This window comes from Hyperolius riggenbachi, chromosome 7, assembly GCF_040937935.1.
Source record: "Hyperolius riggenbachi isolate aHypRig1 chromosome 7, aHypRig1.pri, whole genome shotgun sequence".
Taxonomy (NCBI): Eukaryota; Metazoa; Chordata; class Amphibia; order Anura; family Hyperoliidae; genus Hyperolius; species Hyperolius riggenbachi.
Window position 1 is genome coordinate 312,135,592 of NC_090652.1, and position 22,594 is coordinate 312,158,185.

The 22,594-nt window shown below is 43.9% G+C and overlaps 1 protein-coding gene across 1 annotated transcript; it reads right to left on the reverse strand.

Moving 5' to 3' along the window:
* Window positions 1-11,723: 11,723 nt before the first annotated feature.
* Window positions 11,724-19,686, reverse strand: LOC137525204 (fibrinogen-like protein 1-like protein). Its single transcript, XM_068246136.1, has 3 exons — window positions 19,641-19,686; window positions 17,103-17,281; window positions 11,724-14,693 (listed from the first exon to the last, which is right to left on the reverse strand). The coding sequence occupies exons 2-3, from the start codon at window positions 17,278-17,280 to the stop codon at window positions 13,993-13,995; spliced, it is 879 nt and encodes a 292-aa protein (XP_068102237.1). The 5' UTR covers window position 17,281; window positions 19,641-19,686; the 3' UTR covers window positions 11,724-13,992.
* Window positions 19,687-22,594: the final 2,908 nt, after the last annotated feature.

The following is a 22,594-nucleotide window of genomic DNA, read 5'->3' on the forward strand; positions in this document are numbered from 1 at the left end:
GTGACATGATGGCAGGGCAGAGCAGGATTACCTATAAGGCACTGTAGGCACATGCCTACAGGCGCCTGATGATGCAAAGGCCGCTCACTCTCCTTATCAAGTGCCTCCCTCCTTCCCTACCTTTGCAGAGTCCTGATAGGAGTGTAAATGAGAGGTTACCCGCCCCTTGCTTTCCTGGTGCCCTAGGCCATGGCATTTGTGGCCTTGCCTGATATCCAGCCATGAGCACATGAAGAGTATGCATCACCGCATCTATACTGCACAGCATGGCTCATTATGCCAACAGATTCCGTCACACCGCTAGCTCGCGCCAATGTAGACGAACCATTACCATAAAATCCTCCAACGCATCGCATTGCCCCAGTGTGACCGCTGCCTCAAAGTGCCCAAATATTACTCGATTTATAACATCAATATCGTTTCAGTCATTTTACAGGCCAAAGCAATCGATCCGGCATGCTGGAAGGATCTTGCTCGAAAGTGCCAGAGGTACCTGGCTCTTCTACTGACCACATATGCTATTGCTCCGTTGTTATTGCCTGATGAAGCGGGATCAATCCTGCGAAACGCGTTGCATATTTGGAGTTCATAAATAAAATGTATTGACTGTCTTTACTACAGTCGTTGTGTGTCTACTTGGAGGAGGTAAGTCCACCACTACCTCCTCTATTTACCAAGAATTTGGTTTTTAAGCTCATTTAGCTTCCTTTTATCCTTTTGGCGCCTCTGTTCTCCTGCATAATATTGAGTCCACCCTGGGTGGAGGGTTGAACCGCCTTTTTTCTCATCTACAGAGAGCGACTTCTTATTCCTGAGTGGGGTCAGGAAAATCTCCCCACCTGCCTACACAGTGGTTGCCTAATGGTAACCCTGGTTTGTGAGTATTAATATTTACTGTATCTAGTAACCATTTACCAGTACATATTACACTACTGGGGCTCTTGGTGTTCCTTGTTTTTATCTTATATTTTCACTAGCTGATGACCCGGCGTTGCCGGGGTATGTATTTGGCTGGTGTTGGCTCCGCCCACTTTTCTAACCCTAACACACAATTACTCAATGACCAAGTTTGTGAGCTTTGGCATCAATAATTTGTATATTCCCATAGAAATTAATCAAATCAGATTGGCTGTTTGTGACTCCACCCCTCTCCAGCATTTGAACCCCAGTCACCCAATGACCAACTGTAGCAGGTTTGAGGCATCTGCTATTAAAAGTGTAAAAATGGCAGCAATTTTAATATTCCCCTTGAAAATCAACAGGTGAATTTTGATAGGCTATTATAGGCTCCACCCACTTCCCTGAATATTAATCTCAGTCACTCAGTGACCATCTGGGAAAAGTTTGAGCACTCTGCCATTAACAGTGTAAGAATGGCTGCAGTTTATATTTTCCCAGTGAAATTTGTTTTTGGCTCTGCCCACTTTTTGTAACCTTGACACACAGTCACTCAATGACCAAGTTTGTGAGCTTTCAGGATCCCGGCATCAATCATTTGTATTTCCTAGTAAAGAACAAAACAAATCTGATTGGCTGTTTGTGGCTTCATCCCATTTTCTGAATTTGAACCCCAGTGACCCAATAACCAACTGTACCAAGTTTGAGGCTTGTGCCATTAGCAGTGCAAGAATAGCAGTAAATTAAATATTCCCCTTGAAAATCAACAGGTGAATTTTGATTGGCTTTTATAGGCTCCACCCACTCTCTTGAATATTAATCCCAGTCACCCAGTGACCAACTGTGCAAAGTTTGAGAACCCTGCCATTAACAGTGAAGAAAGGCTGCAGTTTACATTTAGAGATGTCGCGAACCTCCGATTTTCGGTTCGCGAGCCGGGTTCGCGAACTTCCGCAGAAGGTTCGGTTCGCGGAAAAATTCGCGAACTGCAATAGACTTCAATGGGGAGGCGAACTTTGAAAAATAGAAAAAATTATGCTGGCCACAAAAGTGATGGAAAAGATGTTTCAAGGGGTCTAACACCTGGAGGGGGGCATGGCGGAGTGGGATACATGCCAAAAGTCCCGGTGAAAATTCTGGATATTACGCAAAGCAGCGTTTTAAGGGCAGAAATCACATTGAATGCTAAATTGCAGGCCTAACGTGCTTTCAAACATCTTGCATGTCTATACATCAATCAGGGAGTGTAATTAGAGCACTGCTTCACACTGACACACCAAACTCACTGTGTAACGCACCGCAAACAGCTGTTTGTGTAGTGACGGCCATGCTGGACTACTGCGCAACATGGCGTGATTGCTCTTCCTCACTCAGTGATGTCAGGTAATGTGTGACTTCCTTCTCAACTTTCCATGGCATTGTTAAAAAGCTTACGTTTTGTTTTTAATTTACATTTTCTACTTGCTGTGTACTTGTTCAGTACCGCTACAATGAGAATCCTGTGGAGGCGGGCAAGTCTGCCATTGTGACCCCGGGTAATGGCCAGGGAATGAGGAGTTTGAATCCGGTGTGGAGCCTGAGCAACGGCTACCACTACACATCCAAGGAGGGCAGCGGGCAGGCATGCACGCCCGCCCGCCCCGAGGTAGTGACCAAAAATAACAATACAGGAGGAGGACTTTCGAGGCCCTGCTGTGTATTTGAAATGAATGTACTTTAAATCCTTTAACGAGAACCAGTTATGGCGGGCAAAGATGACACCACATTCCTTTCACGAGAATCATATGGAGGCGGGCAAGTCTGTCATTTGTGACCCCGGGTAATGGCCGGGGAATGAGGGATAGAATCCGGTGTGGAGCCTGAGAAACGGCTACCACTACACATCCAAGGAGGGCAGCAGGTAGGCATGCACGCCCGCCCCGAGGTAGTGACCAAAAATAACAATACAGGAGGAGGACTTTCGAGGCCCTGCTGTGTATTTGAAATGAATGTACTTTAAATCCTTTAACGAGAACCAGTTATGGCGGGCAAAGATGACACCACATTCCTTTCACGAGAATCATATGGAGGCGGGCAAGTCTGTCATTTGTGACCCCGGGTAATGGCCGGGGAATGAGGGATAGAATCCGGTGTGGAGCCTGAGAAACGGCTACCACTACACATCCAAGGAGGGCAGCAGGCAGGCATGCACGCCCGCCCCGAGGTAGTGACCAAAAATAACAATACAGGACTCAGGAGGACCTTTTGCGGCCCTAATTGAAATTAACTAACTTTAAATCCTTTAACGGGAATCCGTTATGGAGGGCAAGTCTGCCATTGTCACCGCGGGGAATGAAGGTTGGATTCCGGCCCGAAGTGGGAGCCTGCTGAGACCCATGCTGTAGCTGCCCTGACCGTGCTTTGCAGACCAGGCATCTGTGGTCAGATGGACCCTTGAGCCAGCGGAAGACAAACCAAGTCGAAAGCATTTGCCAAGAATGTTTTACGGAGGGCAAGTTTTTTTGCCCTTTTTTTAAATTTTTTGAAAATGATAGATGGTTGTATTTTTAAATTGTTTGAAAGTTTAGATGGTTGTATTTTTAAATTGTTTGAAAGTTTAGATGGTTGTATTTTTAATTGTTTAAAAGTGTATCCATTCTTCCTCCCCCTAGCCACGAACAATACCATGGGAACGTGGAGCAGCAGAAGCCCCCTGTGACGGCTGCCACGGTTGTTCTCCGCTGCTTGTCTTTTGAGGGGTGCTTCTTTTCCTCAGGTGTTCTTGCCATAGCTGTTTGTGCCTTCTCTCCAGGTGCCTTCGTAAAGCACTTGTCCCTACGTGACAGTTGGCCTTTCCACGGCTCAATTTTTGCTGGCAGAGACAACAGATGGCTTTGCTCCGATCTGAGACACACACGTGAAAAAATTTCCAAACCGCTGAGCCCCCCTGGGGTGATGGCGCTACGGTGGCATCAGCAGCAGCTGACGTTGAAGGGCATGTGTGCTCCCTGGCCATAGCTGGCGATACATGGCACCGGACACTGCCCCCAGCTGTTTCTGAGGACGAGCTCCCTCTGCTTCTATCATGGAGTCGTCTCCTCCTACTCCTCTCTGACTCCTCCTCTGAACTGTCCCCCTGGTCATCTCCTCTACCGGGAACATATGTGGTATCCGTATAATCGTCATCATAATCCTCCTGGCCAGCTGCGCTTTCCTCAGACACCTCCTCAAGTGCACCAACTTCAGGTGGTCCACCATCATCCCCATCCACACACGTTACGTCCATACTATCGCCACCTAACTCAGACGTATGAGGTGGTGTACCTGCGCCTTCTTGTTGTTGTTGCAGTAGTGGCTGGGAATCAGTGATTTCACCACCACCACCAAATAACTCCTGCGAAGTGTCAAATGCAGCGGATGTGGTGCTTGTTGTAGCGCTGGTGGCTGTGGGAGATGAGGTGTTCTGTGTTACATACTCAATCACCTCCTCACGATTTTGGGAAGTGATGGCACGTGCCTTCTTCTGAGCACTGTATTTTGGGGCAGGTCCGCATGAAATCACAGCAACACCACCTCGCACAGCCACAGACCTGCCGGTGCCTGGTGGCCTTCCTCTGGGTCTGCCTCTACCTCTTCCTCTACCTGGTTTGTCCATTTTGTCCATCTCGGGGGTATGCTAGCTATATGCAGTGAGGTGGGTTCTCACTCAACACAACAGGTAGTTAGATGCAGTGAGGTGGCCAGGTGGGTTCACACTCAACACAACAGGTAGTTAGATGCAGTGAGCTGGGTTCACTCAACAGTAAAGGTACTTAAGATGCAGTGAGGTGGGTTCTCACTCAACACAACAGGTAGTTAGATGCAGTGAGGTGGCCAGGTGGGTTCACACTCAACACAACAGGTAGTTAGATGCAGTGAGCTGGGTTCACTCAACACAACGCTAGGTATATGCAGTGATGATGTGGGTTAAGTAAACACAACAGGTACTGGGTAGTTAGATGCAGTGAGCTGGGTTCACTGAACAGTATACAGTAAAGGTACTTAAGATGCAGTGAGGTCGGTTCTCACTCAACACAACAGGTAGTTAGACTTAGATGCAGTGAGCTGGGTTCACTCAACACAACGCTAGGTATATGCAGTGATGAGGTGAGTTAAGTAAACACAACAGGTACTGGGTAGTTAGATGCAGTGAGCTGGGTTCACTCAACACAAAGCTAGGTATATGCAGTGATGAGGTGGGTTAAGTAAACACAACAGGTACTGGGGTATATGCAGTACTGGGTAGTACAATGTGCAGCTCCCTGTCACACACACAGGCAGTCAGTCACTGAATGTGCTGGGCTGCTGGCAGTGGCACACACACTATCAATTAGCAAGGCTGTGCATGCAACAAAAGTGTCAGAAAAAAAAAATGTACAGGTTGAGCTCTGAAAAGAGCTGTTGCTGGGTGCTTTAAAAGCAATATTAATCAGTCAGGAACAAGCAAAGCAGCCTAGAACCTAACTAATCTGTCCCTAGGAGAAAAAGTCTGCAGCAGCTGTCCCTTTCCTCTCTCTAGCAGGCACACGAGTGACTGTAATGGCCACCGGAGGCTGCCTTATATAAGGGGGGGTGGGGCTCCAGGGCTTACTGTAGCCTGAATGGCTACAATGTGCCTGCTGACTGTGATGCAGAGGGTCAAAGTTGACCCTCATAGTGCATTATGGGGCGAATCGAACTTCCGGAAAAGTTCGCCTGGCGCAGGCGAACGCGAACCACCAATGTTCGCCTGGAACCGTTCGCCGGCGAACCGTTCGGTACACCTCTATTTACATTTTCCCAGAGAAATCTGTTTTTGATTCCACTCCGTTTTTGGAACCTTGACACACAGTCACTCAATGACCAAGTTTGTGAGCTTTCGGGTTCCTGGCATCAAAATTGTGTGAATGGAAGCAGTTTATCCAGCAAAGAAATCTGATTGTTTGTTTGTAGCTCCGCCCCTTTAGTGAATTTGAACCTCAATCACTTAATGACCGACTGTAGCAGGTTTGAAGCCTCTACCATTAACAGTGTAAGAATGGCAGCAGTTTCAATATTCGCCTTGAAAATCAATAGGTGAATTTTGATTGGCTGTTGTAGGCTCCACCTGCTTTAATGAATATTAATCCCAGGCACCAAGTGACCAACTGTGTCAAGTTTGAGAACCGTGCCATTAACAGTGTAAGAATGGCTGCAGTTTATATTTTCTCATGTAAAAAGTTAGTTGTTTTTGGCTCCACCCACTGTGTGTAACCTTGACATACAGTCACTCAATGACCAAGTTTATAAGCTTTGGGGTCCTTGGCATCAATAAGTTTTTTCAATTTAAATTAATCAAATCTGATTGGCTATCTGTGGCCTGCCCCTTTACAGAATGTAAACCCCAGTCTTCCAGTGACTGACTGTACCAGATTTGAGGCATCTGCCATTGAGAGTGTAAGAATGGCAGCAATGTAAATATTCCCCTTGAAAATCAATAATTGAATTTTGATTGGCGTTGTAGGCTCCACCCAGTTTCCTGAATATTAATCAAGTTTGAGAACCCTGCCAATAACAGAATGGCTGAAATCAATCTAACAAATCTGATGGGCTGTTTGTGGCCCACCCCCTTTACATAATGTAAACCCAAGTCTCCCAGTGACTGACTGTACCAGATTTGAGGCATCTGCCATTAACAGTGTAAGAATGGTAACAATGTAAATATTCCCTTTGAAAAATCAATAGGTGAATTTTGATTGGCTGTTGTAGGCTCCTCCCACTTTCTAAATATTAATCCCATTTAGCCAGTGGCCAACTGTGTCAAGTTTGGGAACCCAACCTTTAACAGTGTAAGAATGGTTGCAATGTATATTTTCCCGGGTAATAAAATGTAGTTGTTGGCTCCACCCACTTTTTCTAACCTTGACATACAGTCACTCAATTATCAAGTTTATGAGCTTTGGGGTCCTTGGTATCGATAATTTGTATGTTCCCATTGAAATTAAGCAAATTTGATTGGCTGTTTGTGGCTCCGCCCCTTTCTGAATTTGAACCCCAGTCACCCAGTGACCAACTGTAGCAGGTTTGAGGCATCTGCCATTAACAGTGTAAGAATGGCGGCAAATTAAATATTCAACATGAAAATCAACAGGTGAATATTGATTGGCTGTTGTAGGCTCCACCCATTTCCTGAATATTAATCCCAGTCACCCAGTGGCCAACTGTGCAAAGTTTGAGAGCCCTGCCAATAACAGTGTAAGAAGGGCTGCAGTTTATAATTGAATAGTGAAATTTGGTTTTGGCTCTGCCCACTTTTTATAACATAGGCACACAGTTACCCAATGACCAAGTTTGTGAGCTTGCAGGTTCCTGGCATCAAAAATGTGTGAATGGAAGCAGTTTATCCAGCAAAGAAATCTGATTGGCTGTTTGTGGCTCCACCCCTTTAGTGAATTTGAACCCCAGTCACCCAATGACCGACTAGCAAGTTTGAAGCCTCTGCCATAAACGGTGTAAGAATGGCAGCAGTTTCAATATTCCCCTTGAAAATCAATAGGTGAATTTTGATTGGCTGTTGTAGGCTCCACCCACTTTCCTTAATATTAATCTCATTCACCCAGTGGCCAAGTGTGCCAAGTTTGCTAAACCCTGCGAATAACAGTGTAAGAATGGCTGCAGTTTACATTTTACCATTGAAAATGAATGGTTGAAATTTGATTGGCTGTTTTATGCTCCTTCCACTTTTCCTGGGTTTGTAACCTCGGTCATCAAGTGACCAACTGTGCCATGTGTGGGGACTCTGACTTGATTACTGTGAGAATGGGAGCCTTTTACATTTTTTTCCATTGACATGAATGGGTGGAATCGGATTGGCTGTTTGTAGCCCAGGTGTGCAGGGGGGCCGCGAGACCCCCAGAACAAATCATCCCAGGTACATACAAAGTTTTGTTCAAATCGGTCAAGCCGTTTTCTAGTGATCGCGGCACACACCACACACACACATGGGATGGGAAGATTCGACCAACAGACAGATCTCTCTCTAATCCAATCTGATCCGAGAGAGATCTGTCGGCTGCCCATAAGCCTCATCTACACGGGTAGATGAGGCGGTGATCCGGCGGCTCGATTATCCGCCGGATCGCCTCTTCCGCTTCCTCGCGCGTGCCCGCCGCATCCCTGCTCGCCGCGCGTGCACCGGATTCGATTCCCCGCTCGTCCCCGTCGGCGCCACTTATCTTCCGCTCGATTCCCTGCCATTGTCCCCTTGCGGGGAGTGAGCAGGGAATCGGCGGTGGGGAGATCCGTCCTGTCGGATCTTATCAATCGAGCCGCATCAGCGGCTCGATTGATAAGGAACATCGCCGCCGCATCTACGCATGTAGATGCGGCTATACACCGCAGGCTGATTCCCCAATGGATTTCATGCTGAAATCTTGTGGGAATAGGCCTAGTGACTCCGCCTCCTCGTCTTGCCATCCCCGGTGCTGTCCTTCCCAGCAGTATGTTCATTCACAGGGGGTGTGGCCACGAAGGAGAAGAGTGTCCTGGCGACCAGCGGTGGGCTCAAGAAGGAACAGGAGAAGCCTTTGGAGGGTCTGGAGGCTTCTCTCTACTGAGGTGAGTATCTTTTTTTTTTTTTAGTGAACCTGAGGTGAGAGGGATATTTAACCACTTCACCACTGAGGGGTTTTACCCCTTGAACACCAGAGCAATTTTCACCTTTCAGCGCTCCATCCATTCATTCGTCTATAACTTTATTATTACTTATCGCAATGAAATGAACTATATCTTGTTTTTTTTCACCACCAATTAGGCTTTCTTTAGGTGGGACATTATGCCAAGAATTATTTTATTCTTAATGTGTTTTAATGGGAAAATAGGAAAAAATGAGGGAAAAAATATTATTTTTCAGGTTTAGGCCATTATAGGTTTTAAATAATGCATGCTACTGTAATTAAAACCCATGAAATGTATTTGCCCATTTGTCCCGGTTATAAAACCGTTTAAATTATGTCCCTATCACAATGTTTGGCGCCAATATTTTATTTGGAAATAAAGGTGCATTTTTTTCAGTTTTGCATCCATCCCTAATTACAAGCCCATAGTTTATAAAGTAACAGTGTTATACCCTCTTGACATAAATATTTAAAAAGTTTAGTCCCTAAGGTAACTATTTTGTTTATTTTTTTTATTGTATTTATTTATTTTTTTTAAATAACAAAAAAAAAAAATTGGGGAGTGTGGGAGGTAATGAGGTAATTTATTGTGTAATACAATGTATTTGTATGTGTAAAATACTTTAGGGTGTAGTTTACTATTTGGCCACAGTGAGTCTGTTTACATGCGACCTGTAAGCGTCCAGAATTACGCTTACAGGAAGCAGTAGGAGGCTGGGAGAATCACAATGATTGCGCTGTTTCTAATAGAAGCAGCGGATCATTGCGGGGGCTTAGATTAACGAACGGGAATGGATTTTCCCGTTCTTAGCTCCCCGGGCGAGCGCGGGCGGCGGGTGCGGAAGGTACGGATTTCTCCATCCCTGGGGGTTAAAGGATGGAAAAAGGGACGGAGAAATTCGTACCACCGGGGGTAAAGTGGTTAAAGTATTTCCTTCTAAACAATGCCGGTTGCCTGGAAGCACTGTTGATCTTCTGGTATAAGTAGTGTCAAAACCCTGAAACAAGCATATGGCTAATCCAGTAAAACCTGAGTCAGCTGAGTCAGAGCACCTGATGTGCTGCATGCTTGTTCAGGTTTTATGGCTAAATGTATTAGTGACACAGGATCAGCAGGGCTGCCAGTTAAAGGGGAACTGAAGAGAGAGGTATATGGAGGCTGCCATGTTTATTTCCTTTTAAGCAATACCAGTTGCCTGGCAGCCCTGCTGATCCTCTGCCTCTAGTACTATTAGCCATAGCCCCTGAACAAGCATGCAGCAGATCAGGTGTTTCAGACTTTAAAGTCAGATCTGACAAGACTAGCTGTATGCTTGTTTCTGGTGTTATTCAGATACTACTGCAGAGAAATAGACCAGCAGGGCTGCCAGGCAACTGGTATTGATTAAAAGGAAATAAATATGGCAGCCTCCGTATACCTCTTACTTCAGTTCCCCTTTAAAAGGAAATATATATGGCAGCCTCCATATCACTTCCGGTGTCCTATAAATTACATGTTTGCTTTAATGGGATTGACAGTACAAGTACACCTACTGTTACCGAAAGTTGACATTCTTTTGTTTGTTTATAAGTTTACCAGCTCAGTTTTTCTTTGATATATATATATATATTTTTTTTTTGGGGGGGGGGCGCAAAAAAATGCAGCTTGGAATTCGGCCAATCAAAAACGTCAGGAATCAAAGCCTGTACTCGTCAGGAAGTACTTCTGATTGGCTCGATTTCCAGGTGCATACAATCTGCATTAAATTTGCATGCAATCAAGAATTATTTGCCTCTCCTTGACTCTCTCTCTAGTTTTAAAGAGGAACTGTAGTGAAAATAGCAATTAATAACATCCTACCAAATAATCTACAAATGTCCCTCCGTCCCATGTCCGTGTGTCAGTGCTTTTGCACTACAGCGCATGTCCTGCACTGACACAGCCGTTGGGACAAGATGCAGGGGCCAGGAGGCGGGTCAGCCGGGTGGGCGGGCGTGTGTGTGCAAGCGGCAGGCGCGCACAAAGTGTTCGGGTGCGTGTGGCAGGCGGGCGGGTGCGCGTGGTGACAGACCTAGAGACCGTTTTTAAACTGGCTTAGGTCACTAGTTACTTATATTTTACAATACTTATTTATAGATGAGTCAGTGTTTTCCCATTGTAAAATCTCTCCTCTCCCTGATTTACATTCTGAAATTTATCACTGGTGGTGACATCTGTAGCACTACCAGGTGATCTGTGCGGAATGTTCACTTAGGGCACGCCAAGAGCGCTTCTGAGAGCTTTTAAAAAGGATAGCGCTTTGCGGTGGTTCACACCAAACCGTATTATAATAATACTCTTCCGCATACCCGAAACAGGAAGTGACGGCAAGCAGGCATCACACTCGTGTCACTTCCTGCTTGGCCGGTGGCCAGACAGGGACCCTCAAGATGTGTTTTTGACGGTGCGATGCATTGCGTCTGGCGGTGGTTTCTAGTGTGAAACCAGCCTGAGGGTTGAGGCCCATGTCTTGTGTATTCTTTTTTAGTCACACACTGAATCAAAAGCAATTACATTTTTGCATATTCTGTACCAAAGTAGATGACCTGTAAAATGAAAACAAAGTCACAGAATATAAAAGAAAAAAACATATATTGTTAGCTTAGGGAATATTGTTTTTATATATGTATGCCATGAGGGTATATTACTATTATTTTTGCAAATAAGGTCTTGTACTCATCGATAGTGTACAATGAGAAAGCAAAAAACAGAAAAGACAACTTTATTTCCAAATACAATATTGTCCGTTTGTCACCATACATTGTACTAGAAACATAATCTGAATGTTGTAATAACCAGGATGGATAAGCAAATGAAATTTGTGGATTTAACGTGTAGTTAGCTCTGCTTATTGCAAAGCCAATCAAAATTGCATGTGTGTATGCACCCTATATTTCCAGGAACAAATTGTCTTTCTCCTGTGGTTGGAAGTAACAAGCAGAGGAGTCAGATTTGGGTTGCAGGAGATGTTTCAGTACTTTTCTGTTAGCCGGGCGCATCCTCTAGGTGGCGATAGAACTCCAGCAGAGTTACATCTTTCCCTACTATCCATGGCGGCCTGGAGGGGGAATAGTAATTATCGCCACCTAGAGGATGCGCCCGCCTAACGGATAAGTACCGATGTTTCTCATCCAGGAACCAGACGGACACATCACTTCTTTTACTAATGCGTTTATTGAACATATTTTGATTTATGCTACAGACATTGAGGACTAATTATTTATCTTGTAATTCAGAAACATTGATAAGAATGATTGCCACAACTTTACAACAACAGTCACCAAGCGAGCACTACAAGTCCCAGCATGGCCGACCAATACTCCTGCAAGGCATGCTGGGATTGGTTGTAGCTCTAGAAAATACAATGTGAGGGAAGTTTTGCTCTTCCTATAAAAGTATAAAAGGGTGTTTTAGGAATAATTATCTTTCCAGCTAGCACTGGTTTTCATTGTAACCATGACAACGGTGCTCTAACGGGAGTATAGACTTCCCAAAAAGAACCCCTCCCAGTGGGCGGCAGCTTAAATGATTGCACAGAGCAGCAGCCCTTGTTACTCATTTTCAGCACTGAGGTGCAAATTCAATTACTTTTCTTCTCTTGAGTTTTCCCACAGGAGGGGGTTGATACACTATGACATAGCGTGCCTTATCAGAGTTAACTTATGCCTGCTAATTGGCAATGATGAGAGCTCCACTCGTCCTGCCCTGAGCCCTGCAGGCTCAATCACTTTAAAGGGGAACTGAAGAGAGAGGTATATGGAGGCTGTCATGTTTATTTCCTTTTAGACAATACCAGTTGCCTGGCAGCCCTGCTGATCCTCTGCCTCTAATACTATTAGCCATAGCCCCTGAACAAGCATGCAGCAGATCAGGTGTTTCAGTGGCTCAGACTTATAAGTCTGATCTGACAAGACTAGCTGCATGCTTGTTTCTGGTTTTAATCAGATACTACTGCAGAGAAATAGACCAGCAGGGCTGCCAGGCAACTGGTATTGATTAAAAGGAAATACACAGGACAGCCTCCATATACCTCTCTCTTCAGTTCCCCTTTAAAGGACATGATCCCGCACTTTGATTGGCTCAATAGGCTGCCTGTCAAGTTTCCTGTCAAGTGACAGGCAGCCTATTGGGCCAATCAAAGTGCAGGGATAATGTCCTTTAAAGTGATTGGATCCGCAGGGGCTCAGGGCAGGACGAGTGTGGCTCTCCTCATTGCTAATTAGCAGGCATAAGTTTGTTTCGCTCGCTATGCTACTCTGATAAGGCGTGTTAAGAGGTTACGAGTTTCTTTAGCATATTTAGGTTATCTCCTTTAAGGGACCAGTATTGCAAAAAATTGTAAAATGTAAAACACACGTAAACACATACAAATAATAAGTAAGTTTCTTCCAGGGTAAAATGAGCCATAAATTACTTCTCTCCCATGTTGCTGTCACTTACAGTAGTTAGTAAAAATCTGACAAAACTGACAGGTTTTTGACAAGTCCATCTCTTCATGGGGAATTCTCAGTATTTAATTTATTCTTTACAAAAGCACTCCCTGGAATGGATCAATATAAAGATGCAGGCCATCCCCCTCCCCCCTTCCCCCCCCCCCCACCACCACCTGTTTGCACACTATTCTGACAGTTGGACTGAGCAACTGACGTTCACTAAGAATCCCCAATGAGGAGATGAGCTAGTCAAAAACCTGTTCTTCTACCTACTGTAAGTGACAGAAGCATAGGAGTAAAGTAATTTGTAGCACATTTTACACTGGGGAAAAAAGTACCTTTAATTTAAAGGGGCACTACGGCGAAAAACTGTAAAATTTAAAATGTGTGCAAACATATACAAATAAGAAGTACAGTTTTTTTTCCAGAGTAAAATGAGCCATAAATTACTTTTCTCCTATGTTGCTGTCACTTACAGTAGGTAGTAGAAATCTGACAGAAGTGACAGATTTTGGACTAGGCCATCTCTTCATAGGGGATTCTCAGGTATTTATTTATTTATTTTCAAAAGCACTTAGTGAATGGCAGTTGTTCTGTCCAACTGCCAAAAAACTGTGTAGCGAGCAGGGAAGCTGGCCAGAATCACTGTTTAAATCCTTTTTAGGGAATATATTTATAAAGAATAAAAGCTTTGCTGAGAATCCCCTATGAAGAGATGGACTAGTCCAAAACCTGTACTACCTACTGAAAGTGACAGTGACAACATAGGAGAAAAGTAATTTATGGGTCATTTTACTCTGGGAGAAATGTACTTCTTATTTGTTTATGTTTGCACATATTTAAAATTTTACAATTTTTCGCCATAGTGCCCCTTTAAGTGTTTTAAATTTTAAAAAAAAATTCACACTACTGGTCCTTTAACAACCTAATTTTAACAACTGTCTAAGATGCATTGAAGAAAGAGAGGAAATATTGGCTGTGATTTCTGTGTTTAGCTGTAATGGATGGGGGGGTACCCTCCAGCCCCAGGGAGCGGCATCGGGGAGCAGTTCATGCGGCTGGGCTTTATCATGATGCTGGTAGCCACACAGGGGTCTTTATTGCTGCACACCGCCCCCCACAATATATTGCCATCGGTATTGAGGACAGCGGATTGACAGTTGTCAAACCACCACCCTCCTTTCCATTCTTCGGCGCAGTTGCGGTCCCAGCGGTCGTTATCCCTGTCTTTAGTGGAGAATTTCATGTTGTCATGGACGCCCGTCTCGTTCCAGACAGTCAAGGCATCCCCGGCGTCTCCAGAGTAATTCCCTAACCTCAGAGCATAACCGTTGGCCTCGCTGTCCACCCTGAAGCCGTCGTAGTCTGCGTAGTGGCTGTTACCCTGACTGTCCACTAGGAGGAACCTGACGGTGAAGACGTTCTGCCTGGTGATCAGATAGATAAGCTCGTTGCCCAGCCAGTGGCTGCCAAGAAGATCCCCAAACCCATTTCTGTAGTCGTCCCAGCTACTCGACCCGAAGGAGGCGTGGTCTTGCCATGTCTTCCTCTGCAGAACCGTCCAGCCCGCCCCTGAGGAGCTGACATCACAGTACACCACAAATGGGGGAGAATCTTTTGGCCAGAGTACATAGAGGCCACTATTCCTTCTCATGTTCAGGTAAGCGGCTCTGCAATCTTTTGCCACAAGCTCTATAAAAGAACAAAGAAAATTCCATTAGTTATTTTCACTGTAAACTGAAAACCAGTCTGTTTGCCCTTTTTTTAAAAAAAAATAAATAAAAAAAATAAGTTTTTTACATACTGTATTGCTGTTTTTATGTTTGTAAAAATTCCTGAAAATGATGAACATCAAAACTTTTTATTAGATATTTTAACAAATGCTTCTGATTGAGTTATATCATTTTAAAGAATTGTAAATTATGCAAAAACAAAAAACAAAAAGGACCAGCAGAAATACATATCAAAAATATCTTCTGTTTAACACAATTCTAGAGTAGGTTCTTTGTCCTAAAAATCTCTCTTTAAAGTACAACTGCAGTTAAAGGGATATGAAGGCTGCCATATTTAAACCATGCACATTGCCTGGCTGTCCTGTTGATCATGTGTCTCTACTACCTTTATCTATAGACCCTGAACAAGCATGCAGATCAGGCGCTCTGGCTGAAGTGTGACTGGATTAGCTGCATGCTTGTTTCAGGGTTATGATTCAGACACTACTGCAGCCAAAGAGGTCAGCAGGACAACCAGGCAACTGGAGATAAATATGGCAGCTTCTATATACCTGTCACTTCAGGTGTCCTTTAAAGTGTATCTGAGACGGGCTTAATACCTGTATTCATACTTACCTGGGGCTTCCTCAATCCCCATGATTTTCGTGGGCTCTCTCACATCCTCTCCGGCACCTCCATTCAGTAGATAGGCCTCCCGGTATTCTGGCCAGTCATGGGCTTCTGTGCCCGGGATAGTTCTGTGGCCTTGCGGTACTACTGTGCAGGTGCAGAATGCTCCCAGCTGCAGGAGTGCAATGGGGTGCGCGGCCGGCCAGAATACCAGGAGGGATATCTACTGAATGGAGCAACCAGAGAGGATGGCGAGAATGCCCACAGAACGTAGGGGCTGGAGGAAGCCCAGGTAAGTATGGCATCTCAGGTGTCCTTTAAATTATCTGCTTGTACAACATTACCTAGCATCTAGGCTTTTACCCAGATATCTGTGTACGCCAGGGGTTATGGAATGCCACAAACACATCTAATCAAAGAATTACTCCTCTAACACTGGATCTTAGTCATTCAAGTTAAATTGAACTTCCAGACTAAAAATCTACTCTGCAGCACTGAAAAGGCTTGGTGTTTCTTTAACAGTTTCACAGCATCAGAACTTTGCATTTCTTATCCCAGCCTCATTTTTAGCTGAAAAGAAGCTAAGCTCCGCCCCATCAAAGGAATCTGCCCCGGCATTTTTCCCCTGATGCTGTGCAAAGCATAATGGGATTTCTGATGTTGTTGTTCTCCTTCTGCTGTTTTTGCGCAAATTTGTTTGTTTTTTATTTTGAATTTAAGATTTGAAGCCTAGGGCGCGCAGCTGGGAGGGGTGATCAGGACAGTTGGAACTGTCTCATGCTCCCTGTCACCTCCTTTCAACCAAAAAGATGGCTGCCCCAATGACATCACCAACATTTGCCTGTTAAAACAGGGTGGGTAAGAGATTTCTGTATATTACCTATCTATTTTAATTAACATAACTAATGTACACAGTTTGTTTGTTTAGGCTGGAGTTCCCCTTTAAATTATCAAAACATAAATGTGAAAGGAGAAGTTTTATCAGTGGGGCGCAGGAAGTAAATATGGGGGTTTAATGGCCGCATCCTTTTATATAGGGTGTCTAATACTTTCGGCGGTATCTATCAGTATATACAAAGTCCTCCCTGGGCCTGGAGGTATTCGTACCATTGGCTGAGAGCTTCTATGGTAACTGGCCAAAATGCCTTCCACAATTACAGAATGCTTCCCAAATATTGTATTGATTCCTTGTGTGCCCATAATTAAGACATCCCCTGAAAGTAAGCCCCAGCAGGAATTTCAAGCATGCTGGAAATATAAGACCTACCCCGTAATTAAGCCCTAGCTGCAGTAAGGGGTTAAAGTATGGCAACTTGAGTTTCTACTGGAGCCGATGGTCTCGCAGGCAGGGCCAAGGCATGGGTCAGTCACTGCACTTGCTGATTGGACCAATGACAGTCCCATGGTCCTGCCTGCCAGACCATTGATTCCAGTAAAAACATACGTTTCTGTACTTCTTCCCCATAGGATAAAGCTCGGGGACACAGCGGCACGGAGCTAAGGGAAAGAAGAAGATGCAAAGGGGACAGCAGAGGACACAAGGGACGGAGTGGCATGGAGCTGGTAGTAATAGGAGGATGCAGGGGGACATTGGAGGTCATGGGGGACACCATGAGGACATAGAAGGACACAGAACACTGGAGGACGGGATAGAGGAGGACACGGCAACAGAGGAAGATTCCCTGTCCAGCAATATGTTTTATGCAGATACAGCAAATACATGTTTATTAATAATTAAGAGTTTTATGAATAGTCTCACCTCGGTAGACCCCAGATGCCGGGACATTGAGCAGCCCCTCAAGCTGGGCATCAGTCAGCAGGTGTCGGTTGGCGATCTGGCCGTAGAGCTTCTCCCTGGTGACATGGGTGAGGGCATCACAGGAGAGGAGGGTCACCAGGAGAGGAAACACCAGGCGGGATGTCCAATGAGGAACCATTCTGTAGAGGAGAAATTTCTGAAGTTTATTCTGGTGACCCAAGAGAGGAGAAGACCACATTAGAGGTCACAATATCACCATACCAAAGAAATTCTCCTCCTCCTAGCATCAAATCATTCAAACCAAAAATATCAGCTAAGCTACTGAAAACACAATAATGTTATATGAGTACAAAGTCTGTTAGGTTGCTGTGTGTGGGGCCCGGAACTCAGAACAATCAACGTACCCTAAGGACTGTTGTATACAGACCTCTGAGTTGAGTTCACATTTGGTCAAGACCTGGTTATGCTACCTGAGGCAGATCTGAACGCTAACCGATTGTGAATTGAAGACAATGTCATCTTATAATTACACTGAGCTGAACTCAAGGTGCTAAAACCTTATTTTGTTAGTTCACCATTTTAATGTGGTTTTACTTAAAAATGAGTAACACCAGCCTAGCCCCCCATCCAGAAGCTTTTTGACCACCCACTGGTAACACCTTGTTAAAGGATACCCGAAGTGACATGTGACATGATGAGATAGACATGTGTATGTACAGTGCCTAGCACACAAAAAACTATGCGGTGTTCCTTTTTTTCTTTCTCTGCCTGAAAGAGTTAAATACCAGGTAATGAGACAGGTATGTAAGTGGCTGACTCAGTCCTGACAGGAAGTGACTACAGTGTGACCCTCATTGATAAGAAATTTCCCTTGTTATCTCTTTCTTGCTCTCAGAAGTCATTTTCTGCTAGGAAAGTATTTTATGTTTGGAATTTCTTATCCGGTGAGGGTCACACTGTAGTCACTTCCTGTCTGAGTCAGGACTGAGTCAGCCACTTACATACCTGATATTTAACTCTTTCAGGCAGAGAAAGAAAAAAAGGAACACAGCATAGTTATTGGTGTGCTAGGCACTGTACATACCCATGTCTATCTCATCATATTACACGTCACTTTAGGTGTCTTTTAAGGGATTCAAGCAGCTTTTTACTTGGGGAAGGTGTGAAGGTAATCAAGTGTGACTTCTCTAAACTGTTTGAAGCACAGTGTCCTATCACCGGGACAAAGGGTTCCTATTTCCTATATTCGTTTCACCTTTTAAGTTGAATTACTGAAATAAATGGACTTTTCTACGATATTCTAATTGCTCACGTTTAGCCCTGTTTTACAGACCTAAGGTTGGATTCACAGTGGGACATTGTGGTTTAATGCGACGTGAAAGTCGCACCGTTAAGAGGTAATGCACTGTCAGCAGTGAGTTACCACAACGCAACATTTTTTAAGGCGACTGTAACATCACACTGTGAATGGCCCATAGGATTAGCATTGCAGTGCGGTAAGCTGCGTTATAAGACTTTATAACGTGCGACTATAATGTCCCACTGTGAATGCGACCGAACACTGGTGTTTAATCCAGACATAAGAGGCGAGGGAAATTCATGAATTATTCAGTTATACCGCATGATGTCATTTATGTGTGATTTACTTGTATGCGGTATTTTATGCTTTTATGCATGTATCCAAGTAATAAGAGAAAGCAGAACTTTTCTCATTGTTGTGATTTTTTTTTTTGATTTTTTTTTTTTTGAGAATTGAGGTAAAACAAAGTCAGCAAACTCCTAAAGAAAGAAATAAAAATAAATAGAATTAAGAAAAAAAGCAAGTGATAACATTACACAGATAGATATTGAATAGATAGATAGATTTTGGATGGGCATAGATACATACTGTAGATAGATAGATTCATTAGATAGATAGATAGATAGATAGATAGATAGATAGATAGATAGATAGATAGATAGATAGATACGGTAGGTAGGTAGATAGATAGATACGGTAGGTAGATAGATAGATACGGTAGGTAGATAGATAGATAGATAGATAGATATTGGATAAATAGATAGATAGATAAATAGATAGATTGATAGATAGATAGGTAGATAAATAGATAGATTGATAGATAGATAGATAGGTAGGTAGATAGATAGATAGATAGATAGATAGATAGATAGATAGATAGATAGATTTATATTTATTGTGCAGCGCTGCGTAATATTTTGACGCTTTATAAATACAATAAATAATAATAATAGATAGATAGATAGATATTGGATAAATAGATAGATAGATAGATAGATAGATAGATATTGGATAAATAGATAGATAGATAGATAGATAGATAGATAGGTAGGTAGGTAGGTAGGTAGGTAGATAGACAGATAGATAGATTTATATTTAATGTCCAGCACTGTGTAATATGTTGGCGCTTTTATAAATAAATAATAATAATAGATAGATGGATGGATAGATAGGTATTGTATACTATAGATAAATAGATAGATAGATAGATAGATAGATAGATGTAAGTGGACATATACCTTCTGCTGATCTTGCAGTGTTGGCCTCTATCTGGCACAATAACTGCACCTGGTTCACCTGTATATCATTTTATATCTCAGTAAGATTTGGTAGGAGGGGGCGGGGCTGTTTGCAGAAGGCGTATTGATGATGATAATAAATGGTGAGTGTACAGACAGGTCCGGGATGTGGATGGCTGCCAGGCCCGGCTATGGTGATCCGCTGAGGTCACTTCCTCTATCAGAGCTGGACTGGGCAAAGGAAGGCAGCGCTGACCTGCTGATGTATTCACTGGAAAACCACAGTGTAATGCCTCATGTCACTGGAAACTGTCTATACAATGAGTTCATTTTTATTTTACCAGGGAGAAGACCCAAGCCTGCATCCTATGATGATCTTCCGAACAAATCAGAATCCCACCGATACAAACTGGACATAAACAAACGGAAGGAACGTAGAGTATTATTTGTTGTCATTGTTGCAATTCAAACTGCTGTAAGGCCTCTTTCCCAGTGGGACGTTGCGTTTGATGCGACGTTAAAGAGAAACTCCGACCAAGAATTGAACTTTATCCCAATCAGTAGCTGATACCCCCTTTTACATGAGAAATCTATTCCTTTTCACAAACAGACCATCAGGGGGTGCTGTATGACTGATATTGTGGTGAAACCCCTCCCACAAGGAACTCTGAGTACCGAGGTACTTCTGGCAGTTTCCTGTCTGGGAACCTTGTTGCATTGTGGGAAATGGCTGTTTACAGCTGTTTCCAACTGCCAAAACAGCAAGCAGCAGGTACATCACTTGCCAACAGTAACAATGTCACCATGTGATAAATGTCAGAATGTAAATCAGGGATTTAAAATATTTTACAATGGGCAAACACTGACTAAATCATTTATACATAATTATTGTAAAAATGAAGCACTTTTCTTATTACATTATTTTCACTGGAGTTCCTCTTTAAAGTTGCACAACGTGCCACTAACGCAGCGCATGTAGGTTACGAAATTGGGCGTTATTTTGCACTGCGTTATGTGTCTCTTGGTGCGCCGTTTTCGTTGCATACTGATGGAACGAAACGGCACCTGCGTTACATTTAACAAAAAACAAACATTACTGAGCATGTGCAATACACATAACTCAGCAGATACATTGCTAAACGCACAGCATGCAGCACTTTCTAAATATTGCTACACGTTACACACAACGCAACGTGTGCACTGTGAATGTCGCACAGACTTTGCATTGCTGTGCGTTAGTCTGCATTATCATTTTTTATAACGTGCGACTTTAACGTCCCACTGTGAAAGAGGCCTTAAAGGGGAACTGAAGAGAGAGGTATATGGAGGCTGCCATGTTTATTTCCTTTTAAGCAATACCAGTTGCCTGGCAGCCCTGCTGATCCTCTGCCTCTAATACTATTAGCCATAGCCCCTGAACAAGCATGCAGCAGATCAGGTGTTTCAGACTTTAAAGTCAGATCTGACAAGACTAGCTGCATGCTTGTTTCTGGTGTTTTTCAGATACTACTGCAGAGAAATAGACCAGCAGGGCTGCCAGGCAACTGGTATTGATTAAAAGGAAATAAATATGGCAGCCTCCGTATACCTCTTACTTCAGTTCCCCTTTAATCTTCTGCCGGAAACAAACACGGTCCCTGTGTTATAGTAGTCACTTTAAAATCGTCTGAAACACAGCATTTCTTATTTGCTCTAAAAGGATTCTTTACAGCATAACACCTACTGGATTATTATGGTAGCAGAACAGCATTCAAACAGTTAAACACAGCACTTTCTTCTTCAGTGGAAAGCATAAATCCGAAGTAGAGGAAGTTTAACATTATCTTGTGTGTTTTCTTATCAGCCACTATTAGTAAACTTTGCTAGCTGTGTTTCAGCTGAATACAAGCAGAAAGTGTATAAAGAAGACAATTCTACAGTATATACAGTAGCAAGAGTACCAAGTACATAAACTCTTTGGAATTATGGTATATGGATTTCTGTACAAATTGGTCATAAAATATGATCTGATCTTCATCTAAATCACAACAATACCTGCTTAAAGGGACTCAGAGCTGGATAATACAAAGCGTCAGCGGTGTGGGAGCAATCGGAGCGTATGGGGCTGGAGGAAGCGCCAGGTATGTATAAAACCTTTTGTATTATCCAGCACTGGTACACTTTAAACTAATACCACACAAATAATTAAATGTTTCCATGTTTTTATTGAACGCACCATGTGAACGTTCACAGTGCGCAGAACATTCAGGCCGAAGTCATACCGTAACGGAGCCGCCAGCGAGACCGGGGGAGGAGCCAGGAGGACGCCGGGGGACCTTGCGGCCTACGGTGGGCTGGAGGAAGCCCCTAGGTAAGTCACAGTTTCATTTTTAATGAGTGCTCTTTAAACCCTCAGCAAGCAAGAAAATAAAATCATATCGACAGTACTTTTTTTAATTGCAAAATGTTGAAAAGTTATTTAAAAGAGAAGATGAAACATTATCACTTAAAGGGATACTGTAGGGGGGTCGGGGGAAAATGAGTTGAACTTACCCGGGGCTTCTAATGGTCCCCCGCAGACATCCTGTGTTGGCGCAGCCACTCACCGATGCTCCGGCCCCGCCTCCGGTTCACTTCTAGAATACTCACCGCGCGCGTCAGCGGGAGCTCACTGCGCAGGCGCAGTACAGGAAAACTTTGTACTGCGCCTGCGCAGTAAGTGCCTGCGGCACGCGGGAGCGAGCACGCGTGCGCCGCACTTCTATTCGTCTAGTTAGGTGAATAATTACACCGGGACCGGCGGCGGGGAACGGCGCATCGGAAGAGGACGGTGCGGGACATTCCAGCTGCAGGGGGTCGATAGAAGCACCATGTAAGTGGCAGTTTTTGTTTTTTAAGGTTCAACAGAACCCCTTTAAGCGCCCCTGAACTGGGGACAAAAAAAAATGACTAAAGCAACCGGCACAAAATAAAAA

Coding starts and splice junctions, on each gene's coding strand:
- LOC137525204 (XM_068246136.1), bottom strand. CDS start 17,280: ATGGTTCCTCATTGGACATCCCGCCTGGTGTTTCCTCTCCTGGTGACC. Junction 14,694..17,102: donor GGCATCTGGGGTCTACCGAG/GTGAGACTATTC, acceptor GTTCTTTTATAG/AGCTTGTGGCAAAAGATTGC.